Genomic DNA, 18656 nt, shown 5'->3' on the forward strand with positions numbered 1-18656 from the left:
ATCCTGGGACCCCAACCTCATGACCTGAGCCAAAATAAGACACTTAAGCAACTGAGCCACGCAGGCACCTCCATGCCAGATTCTAGTGTCAGCATATTCTATAAACTTGATCAAACGTAACAAAAGCAAATCATTTTAAAGGCATCTGTATGATGCATAAAGCTCCATGCTGTTAGTCCGGAAGATTATTGAGGTTTTATTAAATGCCTACCTTTGCAACCTTTTGGTCGGCACTGCAAAGAGTTACAAATGCACCGCATTGTAGGGAAACCCATGTGTTGGCCTGGCATTGCTAATATGTGTTGGGGAGAGTGCCTGGATGTGCATGTGTGAGACAACCAGGAATAGATACACGCAAGGCAGAGTGACTAAAAATTGCTGAGGGGATACACAGCATAGGAGGGATATGCCTGTAGATTCAGTCCCCTGCAATGAATGAGAACAAAGCTATTTTAAAATCTGGGTTTATCACAGGTTTCAAATCTGCTTCACCCATTGAAACTGTTTCTACCTGGACAAAAGTGATTTCATTATGACATGGGAAAAAATTTTAAGCCAGGCAATTCAGATTTGGTCATGATATTCCATGACATTGTAAGTGACAATGGCAATTATTAATGATAAAAGCAATGATTTATTGAGCTCTGGGTGCCAGATACTATTTTGAGTGCTCTACATGGATTATTAATCTCATTTACTAAGCCTCGTTGCCCTGGGGGCAGGTACTTCCAAGGCATGAGGAAATTTAATAACTTGCTTTTTTGAGGTTAGAGATTGGAGTAGTAGCAGTTGTGCCATACTAGTTCTTCCTTTTCCTTTTCCAAAAAAAGAGAAAGAAACCCTAAAACAAACCGAGCCAAGAAAATCCTCCAAAAAGTAGATAAAATAACTTCTTAAGAACAAATAGCATTTTTCTTTTATAAATAGAAAGTGGAGGTGAGGTAGGGTTAGAAGGATAGATCAAATGATCCTTCGCATGTCTCCTGGACAAAGTCTTCGGAGGTCTTTTAAGTTTATCTCAACATCTTTGATTAAAAAACAGGTTATGTCACCGCCCCTTCCAATCGCAAGTCTGTCAATGTGTGCATCAATAAAAGCAGGCTTCCATTTTCTTTAAAAAAAAAAAAAAAACAGGTTATGGAATAGGACAACATCCAATGCAATTCTAAGAAAGAAATAGGAGATTAATTATTGGAGATTCAAGGGTGGTTGGCAAGATTTTGAATCAGGAGGAAATTCACACAGAAGTAGTCTGTGGAAAGTTTGGAAACCTTAGTTCCCGTATTCTAGTCCTGGAGGTATCCGTATTGGAACGGTTGATCCCAGGCCTTTTCCTTTTCTTGTCCTTCAAACAGTGCCATCTTGGTTTCCTTCTATTAAATTCTCTCTCTGCTCTAGAGATAGTTAGGGTCTCTTATCTTGTCAAAAATATGTTGCAACCTAATAAGGTATTCTCAAAGGAAGACTGCAACACATGAATGAAACAACAAATGAAATTTGTCAATGGAAAAACAATTGGTGAAGTGTATTGCCAAGTGCCTTATGCTTCAGTATCTTGCCTTGGTCATCTCCTAAAATGTTGCTGTCAGAATGCCAGCCTCATGGGCTGTATTTTTCAAGAATGGCTGTGATTCCCTTCTTCCGTATTTTATACCTTTTAGTGGTTTTGTTGCCACAGAGAGGGGGCTGGGAGAGAAGTGCCTCTTGTCACTGGGCAAATGTTTCGGAAAAAAATGAAGCAAGGTTGAAATTAATTGGCATAGCTTTTTAGATATTTCTTGAATCATTCCTATGGAAAACGAATCGGTTTTTCTGCATTTTCGCCCGTGCGTCATGTCAGGCTTCTGCAGCCACGATTGTCTGTGGGGAGGTGGGAAGAAGATCTGACTTAAGTCTAGGCGCAGAGCAAGGGTACTTTGCGGGTTCTTCATGCTCACGAGGAAGGAAAGGCAGGGAATGGGGGCAGGGAGCTTCTACTCACCAGTTTTCCCAATTCCTGCCTTCTGTGACCAGAGTGGTAAAGAACCTACAGTGGGAGGACAGTTAACTCTAATGGCCTTTCGAGAATCTTTATTATCTGCATTTATGGCCTGGTTTGCAGGTGGAGGTCAGAGGGTCTAATCTGGGATATTCATTAACAGAACCAATTTCCCCACATTCATGGAACGTTCTCTCTAAAATGCATTACAAAAAAATATTTGGAATTATCAAACTAGCTCATTTATGACCAAGATAGATACAGAGAATATCTTGAAATAGTCTTCACTCATTTTTATAAAATGGGATACTACAAATACTTCTGACTTTGTGAAAGTGCTTACCTTGCAAATTACATGATTGTGCATTGCATAAAGAAGCACAACATCACCATGAATTCAGAAACACTGACATAAAAACCTGCTTCTGCTGCCATGTTCTTTCACTTTCAAACTTGAAGCCGAGAGCCAGTTCTTTAAAAGGCTGGTCTATGTAGGTGAAATAATTTTCCCTTGATAGTGGCTGTTTTGCAATATTATGCTTACTACATTTGACTTTCTCACATTTAAAAACTAATAAACTACATAAACATAAAAGTGCTAAGTGTTAAAACCAACACCTCTTAGGAGTTTGTTCTTAATAAGCTTATGTAATTAACACCTTGAACTATATATTCCATTTGTTTCTTTTGAAACCATACAAAGAGAACAGGATGATACACATACAGAATGCACTGGCATGGCTAATATTGGCTTTTTAAATTATGATGAAGTCATGGGTGTTTTAAAACCTCGCCAGTTACTTTTAAGTCTGAGAACTGAAGAGCCGATCCATTACCTAGAGAAAAATAAATCAGAGCATAAAGCAACATATAAATTGTTTGTATTTCTCTTCCCAAGGGCCTGAGCATAGGGCCTGGCACAGTGCTTGTTGATTGATATTTTTTATTTATTCTATTCATCTTTGATCCAGTAAATTTATACTGGGATTCTTCTAGGCACTGTCCTAAGCACTGAACAGTGAACAAAACTTAAAAAATCTCTGCCTGTATGGATCTTATACTTTAGTTGGGGGAGAGGACTAAAACAGACATGAGTTATATGCAGACTAGTTTAGATGATGATAAGTGGGGGGGAGGGAAGAGCGAGACAGAGGTTGGGATCAGACACTGTGTGTCTGAGACGCGGGTTGCCATTGTAGATAGGGCACGCTTGGGAAGCAGGTAGTTGAGTCACCTCTGTGGCAGGTGAGGGAAGAGCAGTGCGGGCAGAGGGAGAAGCATGTTCCAAGGCTGGGCTAGCTGGTGGATTTTGGAGTGTTGGAGGAGAAGCAAGGTAGCCTGTGTGGCCAGGCAATGAGCCGGAGAGGCTCCAGATGGGGCACAAGAGAGAAGTAGGGGTGGGCATAAATGCAGTTCATGGGGGGCAGACTGCAGCCTTTACTCTGAGAGGGGCTAGAGTCCGACTAAGGCTTTTGAGCAGAAGGGCTGAGGCTCTGACTTGGGTACAAACAGGATGTCTCCGCTGCTGTGTGTAGAGGGTGCCTGAGGTGAAGGGGAGGCAGCCAGGTGTTTCATTTCCCAGTATGAAATAAAGCTGTTGAATTGTGCTTTTTGCCAAGGGAAAAACGCAGCCCATTCTGACAGAGTCAGCATGCAAAACAACAACTAGGGGACCCTTTAAGAGACTTGCTAGTACACTTCTTTTCTTGCAGGCTTTTCCCCCACAATGTGGGAAACAATTAAAATAAAAATTTATCTTATCCACATCACAGAGAAAAAAGTGAAATTGCTCTTTTTTATAGAGCAATTGAGAAGCATAAAACAGTTTGGGTAGGTGGTAGACATGTGACTAGTCTATAAATTTAGGAGCTTGGCTAGGAAGGAGGGGACCGTGTTCCAGCAAACACTGACCTGTAAAACTGTTAAAAGTAACAAGACTTGGCTGATAAGTACGTAAAAATGTTCATTCTTCAGTAGAAGTGAATCACTCTTTAAGAAAAATTATATGTTAGAAATTTAAACATTAGATGTTATGAAAAAGGCAGTGGTGATGTTATTAAATTCTCAGCTTGTGAGCATGTTGGACAAACGAACATTTTCATTCTAGTGATAAGTGGCTTGGTAGAATGATGTGAATTCATCATAGGTGGAGCTTTTTTTTTTTTTTTTTTTCTTTTAGGCATAAGATGCCTGTCAAGGTTACATTGTAACTCTATATAGAATGTGGTACATAGCAAATAAGTTTTCACTCTCAATTTCCAAGATGTTTTTAATCTATGAGTAAGAGGAGATCCATGTATTAAGGATGCTTTTTTAGAGATCTTTCACATTATATTCTTGGCAAATATGAAAATCTCTTATGATGAAAATTGAGATCATCTTGAGAGGAAATGATGTAGTTAGGAAAGAACTTTGCTTCCCAGAGAGTTGAAATAAAAGTATGGCCTTCATGTCCTGTACTGTTTTCTATGGTTACATCCATAGATGGACAGACACCGAGATACAGATACAGATAATACTCAGCTATATGCTTGGGACAAGAAGAGTAGTTTTGTGCACTGACATTCTCTAAATTTGGTTTTTCCTATATAGATTACAGGTCAGAATGTGCACAGTATAAAACCAGCGGATTTCTCGTTTACCCCACATTCACGGGGTGCTTTTGAGTTCCTAAATGAAGTCCTCAGAGCACTGAGTGTTGTTGTGAGCGTCCTTGAGATCAAGGGGATGGACCAAAGAGCAGATGTTGTGGAAGCTAGGTCTTGAAATGTGCCGGAGGAGGGTTAGGTGTGCGGTAAAGAGTTGTTTTTGGATTACTTGAAGTTTTTCCAGGGCAGTGGGTGAACTGGTTTCTCCCTGACTTTGGAAAGAAACCACCCAATTGGTGTCATGTGAACGAAGGGCCCTAAAATAGCCTACATTGTGTAGGAGCAGATAGGTTACCGTTCGACTCATTATAGTTCATTCCCAGAAAGGGAACATGCTTGCTTCCTTGGCCACAGCGTCACTCTTGTATGTGTTCTCTGACATCGCCTGACCCAGCAGCATTCCAGGTGTGTTTTCCTCCTGGTCTCCCCCATAGGGATTGAATGGGGAGGAATCAACCAGGATATGTTCCTCGTGTATTCAGGGCCTTTTTATACAGTCCTTACAAAACACTTACCTTTTCTATAAGCATATGAGAAGAATTTAAAACCTTAGTGACCTTAAGGGGCACCTGGGTGGCTCAGTCTTCCTTTGGCTCAGATCATGATCCTGGGGTCCTGGAATCAAGTCCCGCATCGGGTTCCCTGCAGGGAGCCTGCTTCTCCCTCTGCCTATGTCTCTCTGCCTCTCTCTGTGTGTCTCTCATGAATAAATAAATAAAATCTTTTTTTTTTTAAGACCTTAGTGACCTTGAGCCCATGGCCCCAAGGAGCTTTTCCCCATTAATCTTTTTGGTGTAAGAATCTTCCACTGGATTCCAACAAGATCCATGCCCATCAACAGGTTAAGAATTAACAGCAGTAAGTGGAAATTATTAGAAATCAATTCTGCAGATGAAGAATCCTCTACCTGGGTTTCCTTCTTGCTCTCCCACCTCCTGTGCTCCAACACCTTTGCACCAATTCTTTAGCCACCTAGGTAGCTTTTTCTCTTGGAACAGGTGAGGCTGTCTGTCTCTCCTGACTCAGACACATTGCATTTGTGGTCCCTTCTGCTTGAAAACATATTCCCCTTCACCTAGTTTTTCATTTATTGTTATTTCAAATAATGTATTTCATATTTGACTATCTCACTCTCTAGACTCAGTTACTGCTCTAAAGTTGGTGAGGACAGAGTCTGAGACTAAAAGCTCATCATTATATATGAAAATACTGAATGGATGTTAGGGGGACCCTCAGGAAGTGAGGAAATCAGTTCTCTTGGCTTCCAATCCATCCATTCTTCCTTCCTTTCTGCTTCTGATAAGACACTTCTTAGGTAATTGCTAAATATCTATTTTGATGGTGTTAAGTGCTAAGGTTACAAAAATGAGTAAGACCCAGCTCTAGCTATCAAGGACTTTGGAGTCTCCTTGGGATAACAATCATGTAAATAAGTAAAAGTCACTTTTTAAGGATGCCTTAAAATAGAAACAGAAAGTTTCAAATCTATACCAAATAGAAAATTTCAAATCTATACCAAAGTAGCATATTTTAAAGAATCCCCATATTTCCAAACTACCATTTATCAGTTGTGGCCAATCTTGTTTCGTCTATACCAGAGCCCCATCTCTTCCCTCTCCCCCCCATGACTTTGAAGCAGATTGCAGACATCAGATCATTCTATTTGTAGGTAAAATGTATGATTTACAGTAATGCAGTGGGACGTTCACATGACATGTAAAGTCCATTGTGAAGCATAGGCTGCTGTCTGTAGGGTGAGTAGGGCGAAAAAAGGTGTTCCAAGCAGAAGAAACAACATGGAGGAGCAGGGATGTTATAGTGCTGCATGTACTAGTTTGGTCTGGTCAAAACTGGTATATGGATGGGGAGGTGGAGCCATGGAGCAGGTCTAGAAAGGCAGACAGTCCAGATAAAAAGGCTCTTGTATTATATACAACAGACCGACTTTGTCAAGTCCTCACTGGGAGACATTAACAGTTTTCAAGATCTATATTTTAAAAGTTACAGTGGACATGGGACATAGAGCAGATTGTAAGTGAGATGAGGTTGGAGGGAGTGTGAGTAGCTGGAAAGTTTTGTCCACCACTTGAAACACTGCTAGGGTTAGGATGGAGGAATATTTTGAGACACTTGAGACATGGAGAGATATTAGGGATGTTATACTAGCATTGACTTATTTATGACACATTAGTAATAAGTTCTATTAGACATAGTGACCTCTTTGGGGTAAGTGAATGACTCCTCAGAGTCTGGTGTGGGTAGAACTGGTTGAGGTTAATCTCTGGAACACTGGAATCCAGAATGAAAGTTTGGGGAGTTGGAGAGTTCATAATACCTAGGAAGAGGAGACATAGGCATTTGTCTGCAGCTAAGTAGGTGGAGAAAGAGTTTTGAGAGTTAGCAAAGTATACGTTAGAGGTATCCCAGTACTTCAGTACGGGTCATCTGGTCAGTGTCCTGAGGATTGCTGACCATCTGAATTTTTATCATAACACTAGGCAATACCTACCAGTTCTTAAAAATGTGGAACTTTGGGAGCATCACCAAAAAAAAATTAATCAACACTGCTTCTATAACAGTGAATGGTTATGAGCATAAATCCTGTTGTTAGTTTTGATCAGGTCACCAGGACTTCCAAATCTCTCTTAGCTTGCCTCAAGGAAATCAGCCATGGTGGTCAAGTCCAGTTCTGATTCCATGTGTTATCACCCTTCTAACTCTCAGATTAAGCCATGACAGAATATAATTTTATTAAAACATGACAAACTCAAATATTGTACAAAGTTTAACAACCAGAAATTTCAGGATTGTTTTGAGACTAATATATTCATTTCCAAATTTCTAGGAAATTAAAGATCATTTCATTCCCCCCCCCCCCCCGCAGATCATCGTTAGCCAAATGCTTGAGAATGCTCATATCCTCATGATTATGTGCCAGAGGCAGCCAGAGAAAGTGCTAAGTGTGATTCATACTCCTCAAAATCTGCAAATATGGTCAGAAATTGTGACTTCATTTCCACCAAACTAGCTCATTCATTGCCACCCAACCAGCTCGCTCTGCTGTTCTTTCCAAATCTGTGATTCTATTAAGCTCAGGGCAATTTAGAAATGAGAAATGAGTTTAGTCTGAAATTGCCATCTGCTAATTCCACATGTCCATTTTGAGTGTGAATCTGTACTTGAATTTTTTTGAATTGTCAACGTTCCAGTCCTTTCCCTTTATTTTCAAGTTCTGAAGCTTCCTGTGAAATGTTCTTTTGAGCCATTGATAGCTCAACAAATTGGATCTTTCAGAGCCTTTAATTCCAAAAACACCTTACACTAAGTGCACAATCTAATAAACCCCTCCAACAGGTTTCTATGACTTAACCATTCAACTACATTAAAATAAAGACCATACTTTACGTTTTATTAATAATAAGCTTTCATGTTTCTTGATTTTATATTGTATACATAGCACCTAACATAGCACCTGGAGTGTCATAGATGTTCAATAAATATTATTTGAATTAATGAAATATGCAACTAGGTGTTGATGATTGAAGAACATATTAATTTTCTAGCCTTGGTCAATTCTTCATCATACCTGTTGGTTAATGTGGTGTCAGAGATTCCAACACCCCCCCTCCCCCCCGGAAGAATGCAGAGGAGGACTTTGTTTTATCCCATTTTATTATAGCCAAACCTCTCTGTGGTCAGGAAACTGAATTTTCATACTTTTCAAATTGCTTCTGAGCTGATAATTAGAGGTTACTAGTTTGTGCATGAGATTCTGGTAATCACGTTTTTTGCTAAAAATCTCAAAGCCTTTCATACCTTCAGGTCAAGCAGGCTGCACTGGGCCTGAGGGAGGAAGATGCATATTTCTGCTGTGCTTTTAAATCTGTTCAACCACTGATGACATTTCCCCAAGAAACCTGGGAGGATGACAAGAGAAAAATGCAGGGAAAGCCTTGGGGAAGCATCTGCTTGTAGGGGTGACCTGAGGAGGAAAGTTTGAGGTCCGGAAGGAGGCCACTGGATAGTGGAGCTCTAGAATAAGTCAGAGTACTCCCAGGATTGCAGCCTGGGAGGCAAAATACCTTCAGTGACTTCCATACTTTTTGTCATATATTCACTGGAAGATACAATTTATATTGTGATCAAGTACAGTTAGACCTACACATAACTGAGACAAATGTTGCAAGTAATAGTATCCTTTCTTCGTGTGTCATATGCCAACATTTTCTATTCTCTTCTATGCTATGCTATGTCATTAAACAAATGCTGATCTCAGATGTCTCCATTTATATTAGGACCCTGCTGGCTTAGCACTATATGAACCCAGAAGCCAGAAATGAATCATAGCAGCCATATTTTTTATTTTTTAATTTAATTTTTTAATTTTTAAATTTAAATTCAATTTGCCAATATATAGTATAACACCCAGTGCTCATCCTATCAAGTGCCCTCCTTAGTGCCCATCACCCAGTTACCTCACCCCCCTACCCACCTCCGCTTCTGCAACTCTGTTTCCGAGAGGTAGGAATCTCTCATGGTTGGTCTCCCTCTCTAATTTTTCCCCACTCAGTTTCCCTCCTTTCCCTTATAATCCGTTTCACTATTTCTTATATATTCCATGTATGAGTGAAACCATATGATGATGTCCTTCACCGATTTGACTTATTTCACTCAGCATAATACCCTCCAGTTCCATCCACATTGAAGGAAATGGTGGGTATCCGTCCTTTCTGGTGGCTGAGTAATATTCCATTGTATATATACACCACATCTTCTTTATCCATTCATCTGTCGAAGGACATCGAGGCTCCTTCCAATTTGGCTATTGTGTACATTGCTGTTAGGAACATTGGGTTGCAGGTGTCCTGGTGTTTCACTACATCTGTATCTTTGGGGTAAATACCCAGTAGTGCAATTGCTGGGTCGTAGGGTAGCTCTATTTTTAACTTCTTGAGGAATCTCCACACAGTTTTCCAGAGTGGCTGTACCAGTTCACATTCCCACCAACAGTGCAAGAGGGTTCCCCTTTCTCCACATCCTCTCCAACATTTGCTGTTTCCTGTCTTGTTAATTTTAGCCATTCTCACAATATCTCATTGTGGTCTTGATTTGTATTTCCCTGATGGCAAGTGATGTGGAGCATGTTTTCATGTGCTTGTTGGCCATGTCTATGTCTTCTTTGGAGAAATATCTGTTCATGTCTTTTGCCCATTTCATGACTGGATTGTTTGTTTCTTGGGTGTTGAGTTTGATAAGTTCTGTATAGATCTTGGATACTAGCCCTTTATCTGATAGGTCATTTGCAAATATCTTCTCCCATTCTGTAGGTTGTCTTTTAGTTTTGTTGTTTCCTTCGCTGTAGCAGCCATATTTTTTAGACTGAAGGTTGATGGTGGGTGACAGGTATTGTGGCAGCTCCCATGTGGTATCACTGATCCACTCCGACCTTACCTTGTTGGCATGAGGTGGCACCTGGACCCGCAGCAATTCCAGTTCCTGCCAGATCTTCTTCATCTTCTGGGATTCTTGAGCCAAGTGTGTGTGTGTAGATCTATCATAAAGAGTTCTAGCTTCAGTTAGAGGTCACCCCTAGCATCAGGGCTTTGGTTAATGAGAAACAGATACAGATTTTAGTTGTCTCTGTTCCAGTGTTCTTGTGGGATCAGTTTTGTTGCTGCTATTTCACACCTAGCTTCTTTCATAACTGCCAGCCTAGCAGTACTGACTTTGGACTCAGTACTAGACACAGAGGTAGCAGCCTGTATGGACTGTTTCACCAGCTTGCAGTCACCATGGCAGTTGCTTCTCTGATCCATGCTTGACCCATAGAGTCCTAATGGGTCATGATCTGCTAGGTGAATACCACTGCACTTATCCATTTGGGAATAGGAAAGAATTTAGAACTTTTTGTTTATACTTGTGTTTATCTCATTTAAAGTGCATAATTCTGTATGCATTTTTAATGTACATAGATATAATTTATATTAGTACTTATAATTATAGGTAGATCTAATACATATTTATAAATAATTATATCAAGGAAGTTCCATGCCCCAGTTTTTGTTGTTTGTTTTTGTTTTTGTGCCTTGTGTCTGTGTGTTTTGTGCTGTTTGTTTTTTGGATTTTTTTTGTTGTTGAGAGAGTGCTGGGAAGGAGGGAGTGGTCAATGCTGCCTGTCCCAGGGACCTTCCTCCTTCAGGAGCAGATTTATGTTAATCTGAGATCTCGATGTTGCAGAATAGCGAGGGCCTCGGGCACCAAGGTCATATTTGGCAAAGGAAGAATTAGACATAGGGCCTGGCAAGTTCTGGGTGTTTTTGGAGAGGGGGAGTGGAAGATGTGAGATCAGCCATCCAGCCACCTGCCCCGTGGGTGTGCCCTCAGGGAGGGCTCTTTGGTCACCACCAGCATGATCTAATATTGTCCTTTTAGTGTGTATTTTTGGTTCTCATGTGCAAAAAACTTTTTTCCTTAGACAAACTGTATTCCAGCTCCAAACATCTTGCAGAGATTCTGGGAGTGATACCTCAGAGAAAAAAATATTTGAGATCATTATCTCTTCAGTGAATTTCTCTATTAACATGGCAGGATGGGATAACAGAGCAGGTACAAACAGTGACATTGTTAGGAGTGAGTTGGACAGTTAGTAGTCAGGGCCGGGGTCCCCAACAAGAAAATAGGGAGCCAGGACAGCTAAGATAAAACAGTACTGACATCCTGTTTTGCAGCTTAGACAGGAGAACTCTAGCATTCTGTTTTACAGCCTTTGCAGAAGTAACTTGTGCATAAAATAAGACGAATAACCACAAGGCACTTGTCCCTATCGTGGGGAGGGGGCAGTTAAGACATATGCCCTCAGATGTCAGCATAAAAGACCATCAGCACGTGGACATGAACCTAATAGGTAGACAGATATGTGACCAAAGCCCAGATTGGCACAACTTGGCACACTTGATTGCTGAAGATAGTTCCGCAAAAGAGCTCATACAACCTGCTACATTTAGAAACTCCGGGCAACCCTCCCTCTCCGGGAGCTTTATACTATTGCTCAATCAACTTTGCTTTGCTGCCCACCACTCTTCATCTGGTCCACCTCATCATCCTTCGAAGCAGTGTTACCCAGAACCACGGGCAGTAAAGACAGAGAAATCCTGCAACAACATCTCAGAGATGCAGTGAGGCTGAACAAGGAAACAGAATTAACGTCTTTTTTATGGTAGTAGCAGTTTCACCTGAAAGGTTGCTGAAAGTGTTTATCACCTCAAAATCTTTAAAGAAGCTAATTAAGAATGAAAATGCATTGTGAAGTCATTCAAGAAATCAGGCTTCATGATTTCTTTCAGTGGATTTAGCCTGTAGGGAACTGATATACTGATAGAGCTCCAACCCTCTCCAAAACAACAGGTAGCAATGTAAATATAACGTATAATTTATATTATGCAAAATATATATGTATTTCTTACAGACAAAGAAGGTAGAGACACACTAAATAAATGAGCCAGGAGACTGTTCTCTTTCTTCCCCTCAACTTTGGGGATTCAGAGCAACACATGGAGTTTTCCCTTGGGGCTCTGTCTTTATAGATACATAAAATAGCAGGACCACAAGTTCATTTGCATTCATTTGCATGTGATCTGCATACAGCTATACAGATTACATTGTATTTCCTGGTGTTTTCAGGACTTTTTTCTATTTTTTCTCCCTTAAAGACCGTCAAGATAATCTGAACCATAAATGACATCTGGGAAAGAAGAGAGCAAAAATAACAGAAGTTAATGATACAAATGCTTTGTTTTTCTAGTACTTTTAGTTTTCACATCTCTCAGAGACAGAAGTACATTGGGATAAATACCAGAAATACTGTTAAATCAGTTGTTGAGAGAACAGTGCTGTTTCTTTTCTCCTTAATTGCAGCAGCAGTCTACCTGATGTGAATTGTTTGGTACAAATGCCCCTTATCTCTATATTTTTATGTTGGTTGTATAAAAGAGGAGTGTTTGGTGGAAATGCATGCTATGGCTTCTTGGGAAGATTGCACAAGATTTGTCTTCCATTGACCTGCTATTGGGAGTGAAACTACAGATTTAATTTAAAGCCATACCAAGTGAAGTGGATGGCCGTATGAAAAGATGCTGTGACCTGATTTGGTAAAAAGGAAAAGGAAAGAGAACTTGAATTTGCATGGATTATATTCTTTTTTTTTTTTTTTTTAAGATGAAGATGTGAAAATTCTTATAAAAAGATCATGTGGCACAAAATTTCACAATTCACTTAAAAAAATCTTTGAGGAAATAAGATCTCCCCCTTGTTCCTAAACTTGAACCCATATTGCTTCAGCCTGTTGCGTGAGAACCAAAGGTGAAAAATAAGAAGTGAAACAAATAAGGCAAGTAATCACTCTAAGGCTGAAACTGTGAACACCTTAAAAGAAAAATAAGTTTAAAAAGGAATCCATTTCAGTGTTTTAATAATTGTATTTAGAGAGTTTAAAGTTGTAGTCAAAGGTTTATTTTGTAATAACATCAGTGCCTCTTGAAATTAGCATTGTGGAGTGTTGAGTCAGACATAAACTTCACATCTCTAAAAGAGAGATGAGCGAGATGTGGTGCTATTAAACATCGGCTACATTATTTGAATTCCCTGCAGACTACTTTTGCAAACATTTCTGGTAGAAGTGAATGTTTTTACTGAATAGGACTGTGCTATCTCAAGTAGGAACAGGTTGGACAGAAATGGTGTGGAGGTTTCCAGATAGTCCTGAAAGAGCATAGATTTTGAGAGGATAAAGAGAAAATCATCTTGTGGTTCATTGATTCCATTTGATGGGGATGAGCAGGATTCCTTTCTGAGTATGGCAGACAAGAGCTACTTTTTAAAAACACATCCTTTTATTTTTTTGCCCTTCTTGGCATTTAAATCATCAAGACTGATGGAAGTGGAAATTTGGGGAATTTACTGCACATCTGGAAGGTGACTTGGGAAAACAGAAGCGGCTACGCCACCCTGTTGTAAATTATTGTCTGCTGAGTGCCAAGTAAGGAGTGGATAATGCAGCATGTTGCAGGGTGTGAAGCATTTTCTGTCTTTGGCCTGCTTGAAGAGTTGAAGAGTTACCTTTTTTTTTGTGTGTGAGCCAGAGATATATTTTCCAGGACCCCAAGTTACTGCAGAATTTTGGGTGATTTGGACTGAAAAATATGGACTTCAACTTTTTTTACTAGTGGCAAAAAACATTTGATCAGCAAGTCTGGAAACTTGAGAACCAAACAGTTGGTTTTGAAAGTGTTGCTAGGAAAAAGGGGAGAAGGTAATTCGAATAAAGCTATCTAAATAATTGAGAGTTATTTTGGAGTGGACTTGATTAACCCAAGAAGACAGTTGATTGTGTTAAGTTGTATACTTTGGCTGATGCTTTTGGGGAAGCTAGAATTCAAGATTGGCATGCTTTGGCTAAAACAGTACAATTCTTAGTGCCTCTATGAAAGAGACAGAGGGGTTTCCATTAAAAAAAAATGTTATTTACTTATTCATGAGAGAATGAGAGAGAGAGAGAGAGAGAGAGAAGAGAGAGGCAGAAACAAAGGCAGTGGGAGAAGTACCCTGGGATCAGGCCCTGAGCCTAAGGCAGATGCTCAACCACTGAGCCACCCAGGTGCCTCGAGGGATTTCCATTTAAGAACAGCAAGCCTAGGAAAGTATGGAGCTATACGGTGTAAGGCCTCTAACAGATTCACCCCAGTATTAGAAGATGTGGGTTTTGTATTGGGTCAGAAGTCACAGGCATGTTTCCCTTCCTGAATGGATGAAGGTAGACATTTCTGGCTGAAGATAGGATAGCATCATATTCTCGAGAGACTGGACACAATCCTGAAGGGCCCAGGAACTTCCAGGGGCCCCAGCAGTTGGGGACAGTGGCAGGATCCAGGCGGTCATTCATAAAAGTGGGTTCTCAGGGTGATGTGGCTGCCAGCCCTGTTCCCTCCACCTTCCAGCACACACATGGAAGGGAGCACCGTGGTCTTTCCCAGTATACACAAAGGGCGAGGACTAAGGAAACCCGAGGCTCTTGAAGAGGAGGCGGCCGGGGAGGATTTTGTTTCTGTGAAGCTTGAACCATAAGCGAACGAGCTAGGTTAATAGGCTGCTGCTGGGCAGCTGTGGGCACAAGCCCTCGGCTCGGGGCACCGCGCTCTCCTCGCGGTCCTGGCTGCGCTCCAGCTGGTGTTCAGAACGCGGTTCTCGTGGTGCTGGGGCGGAGGTGGGTGCGTGGGGGAGAGCCCGTGCTGAGCGGCGGGTCTGCGGGCCTGCGCTCCTTCCTCAGCGGGCGGGACGGGGAGCAGATGTGAAGTGAGGGGCCCTGAGATCTGGGCTGGCAAGCTGGGGCTTTATTTTGTCACCTGGGTGATAGGTGATTCTCAGAAGAAGGAGAGACTGTCAGCTCTGTTTAGCAAGGTCACTTCGGTGGCTGGGTTGATGGCAGAGTAGGCCCAAGTGGGGAAACGGATGGGAAGACTTGTCAGGAGGTTGTGGCTTTTCATGCTGTGGCCCCCAGGGTACGTGGTGTTGAGTTGAGGCGAGTCAGGGCAAACCTTGGGATCATGATTTGATTTATCATGTTGTATTACAGGAACATCACCTTAAGATATTCTGGTCTGGCTCCCTTCCTCCACAGTGGTTCTGGTTTCAGGCACTTTACTGACAGCAGTACAGCCAAAACCAGCAGGCTGACCACCCCTGGGCCTTTCCTCAGAGGCTCAGCAGCAGATTGCTTACCTTGACCGATGTTACTTGCCTACTGGAAACTTGACAATAAACCTATTGAAGAGGAGGCTAGGCTCCCAGCTCCTCTACTGTGTCCATCCAGCCTCCAGTCTGAGACAGACAGATAGACCGACAGACTGAGTGGGGAATAACTTTTGCCCAGACATGTTCAGATACTCAAACATCTTATGGGTCTTGTAAGAGTGCTTCTCGCCCCTAGCTCTGCAATGGGGACTTGGAAGCAGTTACCAAAAGGGGAACATTTTACTGATGGGAGAGGAGGAGTTGTTTTGTTTTGTTTTGTTTCTTTTCCTAGGAAATCATTTCTTTCCATTTCTGTTTCTCCTGTCCATTGGTTGCATAAAATCAGTGAACGCAGGCTTTGGCTAGGGATTGCTTTGACCCAGGCCTCTTGACAAGGCCTGAAGAGAGTCTTTAGCAGAAAGGCTTCTGAAGAACTCTTAATTCCCAAACCCCACTTATATCTGAGTGTGTTTTGCAGATTCAGACAAGTGTTGCTGTGCGTGATGTGATAGGGCTGTGGTCTGTAAAATGGAAACCTTCTAGACTCTCTGATAAAAGTTGTGTTCCTTTGGTTGTCTTGGTAGGGCCATTTATTTATACCAAAGAAAGGACATTTGGGGGATATTAAAAGGATCAGGGGAAATAAATGTTTCTGTGAATGAATGAATAAATGAATAGAAGAAATGGCATAATTTACAAACGCATGCAGCATTTGTCCTCCCATATGTATATGTTCAGACATGCATTTAGGCATCAGTTCCCCTAAGGGAAGACTATAGCCTGAAACATTATCTTGTACTGAATATGAGTAGCTAAATAAGTTTCAAGTGCTTCCTGTGTGCCAGGTAGACTGTGTTACTTCATTACTTCTCACTGTGAGATACGTACTATGCTGTCCCAGTGTTCCCAGAGATTAGGATATCTGCCTCGGGCCATGGGATTGTAAATGGCAGCAGAGCTGAGTATAAGCCCAGGAAGGGGGGATCCAGAGCAGCTTCTGGGGTGACAGACATGCTTCCTCTAGGTGAATTTGTCACATGTACTCTTCTTGCATGTTATTCCTATTTCTTGGAATAATTCAAGGAATAGGGTTGTCTTTTCAGAGGTCTCATGGGAGGGCATGGCCCAAGTATGTCTCAGATGCAGGATTTCAGTGGTCCTCGATTCTCTGGTTCCCGTCAGAATTTCTGGGAGTGGTGTCCTGGTATCAGAGTTTCTCAAAACTTCCCAGGAGGTTCTGGTGCAGCCACTGATTGGGCTTTCAGGAGCCTCTTACCTGCTGAGTGCCTTTTCTGAAGGCGCTCTCCTGGGGCTTTCCTAGCCCTGATGGGCAGGCAGAGGTGTGGATACAAGACCATGACTTTGGTACCAGGCAGTCCTATGTTGGAGGCCTGGCTTCTTTACTTGTTAGCCCTAGGACACTTGGGCAGGCAGTCACTCAACTTCTTTGACCTACAGTTTGTTCACTTGTACAGTGAGGAAATAGGTCTTGTGTCCAATGGGTATCCTGAGGATTAGGAGGTGTCACACACAGAAGTTAGCCTGGCACATGCTCACCATTTAATGACCACCAGCTATTAGTGTAAATGCTGTGGAGAGGGGGAACCAAAAGCAGTGGGTTTCTCTACAGGTGGACTGACTGTCTTTGTTCTTTTCCTGTTTCTTCCTGTTGCCCTCCTCGCCCCCAGGATGGCTCCCTGGGAAACATCGATGACCTGGCACAGCAGTATGCAGATTATTACAACACCTGCTTCTCTGATGTGTGTGAGAGGATGGAGGAGCTCCGCAAACGGCGAGTTTCCCAGGACCTGGATGTGGTGAGTGGGTGGCACTGGGAATATGCTTCTGCCTGGCGGGGCTGCTCTGTGTCCTGCTCCTGATCCAGCACTCCCTCCCAGGCCTTCTAGCAGTCCTGGTCGTTCCAGGAGCATCTCTCTGTAAGCTGCTGTGCTAAATTGGGGTGCAAAGTTCAGGTCTCAAAGGATTAATCATCTAGCTCTCTGGTCATCAGATGGATTGAGTATTGGCTAGGATGGTATGACCAAATACTTGTATTCGGTAAACACTAGATTTTATTTTTTAACTTAAGTGAAAAAAATGTTTTCACTGTTAGCCAGCGTATAGTATATTTTTATGGATTCTAAGTGCAAATAATGTCTAGGTTAATCCTTTTTTCTTTCTTCCTTTTCTTTCTCTTTTTCTTTCAAAAACAAAATAAAATGTAAAGAAGCTAGAAACCACCCTAATCTCTCACCTGGTAATTACCATATTGGTATTTTAGCAGCCCTCCTCAGTGTTTCTCAGCATTTTTACGTTAGCAATATAATTCTTGCTTTTTTACTAAATATTTTATTATAGTTCTTCCATGTCATTTAAGAGCTCTTCATAATCACCATTTTACATGGCTCCATTCTTGCACTTAGGTGTTGAAATTCGTTTGGCTGTTTCTTTAGGACCATTATGTAGGATTAGTGCAGTATTTGAACTTGCATGTGATAAATAGTAAATAAATAATTTAGGTCTGTCTCTCTCTGTAATCTGTATATATACTAATATTTCCATGTTGTGTATTTGCTACAAAAAAATCTTACTGAAACTTCTGCATTTATAAATTTAAATTTTCATTACATATTCTATTTGGATTCATTCTGGTTCAGTGCTTTTCAAATTGTTTTATTTCACTGTGGTGACCTCAAGACCCCTTCAGGAATGTCTTCTCATCCAGACCAACTCCTTTTTGACCATCTTTTATATTTTGGGGGTAGGGTGGGGGAGGGGCCACATGGATCTCTTTTGCATAAGCGTCTCTGCCTTTAAAAACAGTTTGAAAACTGCTGATTTCACTGGAATCCTTATTTATTTATTTACTTATTTATTTCCATAAATCTGCTTAGGATAGGAATAAAAGAAAAAGCAATAATTAAGAAACTTGGAACAAAGAGTTCTTTTATGAAAACCCTTTTTATGTTATAAAGAACCTATTATATAACAGACCTACCAACTAGTTTAGGCACCTCTGTTATTCTACAACTGGACATGCTTCACTTCTACAGTAAGACTGGCATTCCTGTGTGCTTTAGTTTCTTTCCTTAACTCAACCTAAGTGAAGATTCCTTAGGTCAGGAGTAACAGTGTATCATGACTGTCAGATGATTATCGATTCTCTTTCCTTTTGTTCCTTGCCTGAGCAGTCATCAGTGGTGGGAGTTAGTACAATTGAGTTGATTGAGGCTGAGAAGCATGGG

General features: G+C 41.3%; 1 protein-coding gene across 6 annotated transcripts in view; it reads left to right on the forward strand.

Annotated features, from left to right (window-relative positions):
* Positions 1-18656, forward strand: part of SASH1 (SAM and SH3 domain containing 1) — a 313961-nt gene that overhangs the window by 145125 nt on the left and 150180 nt on the right. For all 6 annotated transcript variants that reach the window (XM_072827316.1, XM_072827306.1, XM_072827274.1 and 3 more), the window contains exon 2: positions 17100-17228. In XM_072827316.1, coding sequence (XP_072683417.1) covers positions 17100-17228 — 129 coding nt within the window. The remainder of the gene's footprint in view (positions 1-17099; positions 17229-18656) is intronic.

Source organism: Canis lupus, chromosome 1, assembly GCF_048164855.1.
Source record: "Canis lupus baileyi chromosome 1, mCanLup2.hap1, whole genome shotgun sequence".
Lineage (NCBI taxonomy): Eukaryota > Metazoa > Chordata > Mammalia > Carnivora > Canidae > Canis > Canis lupus.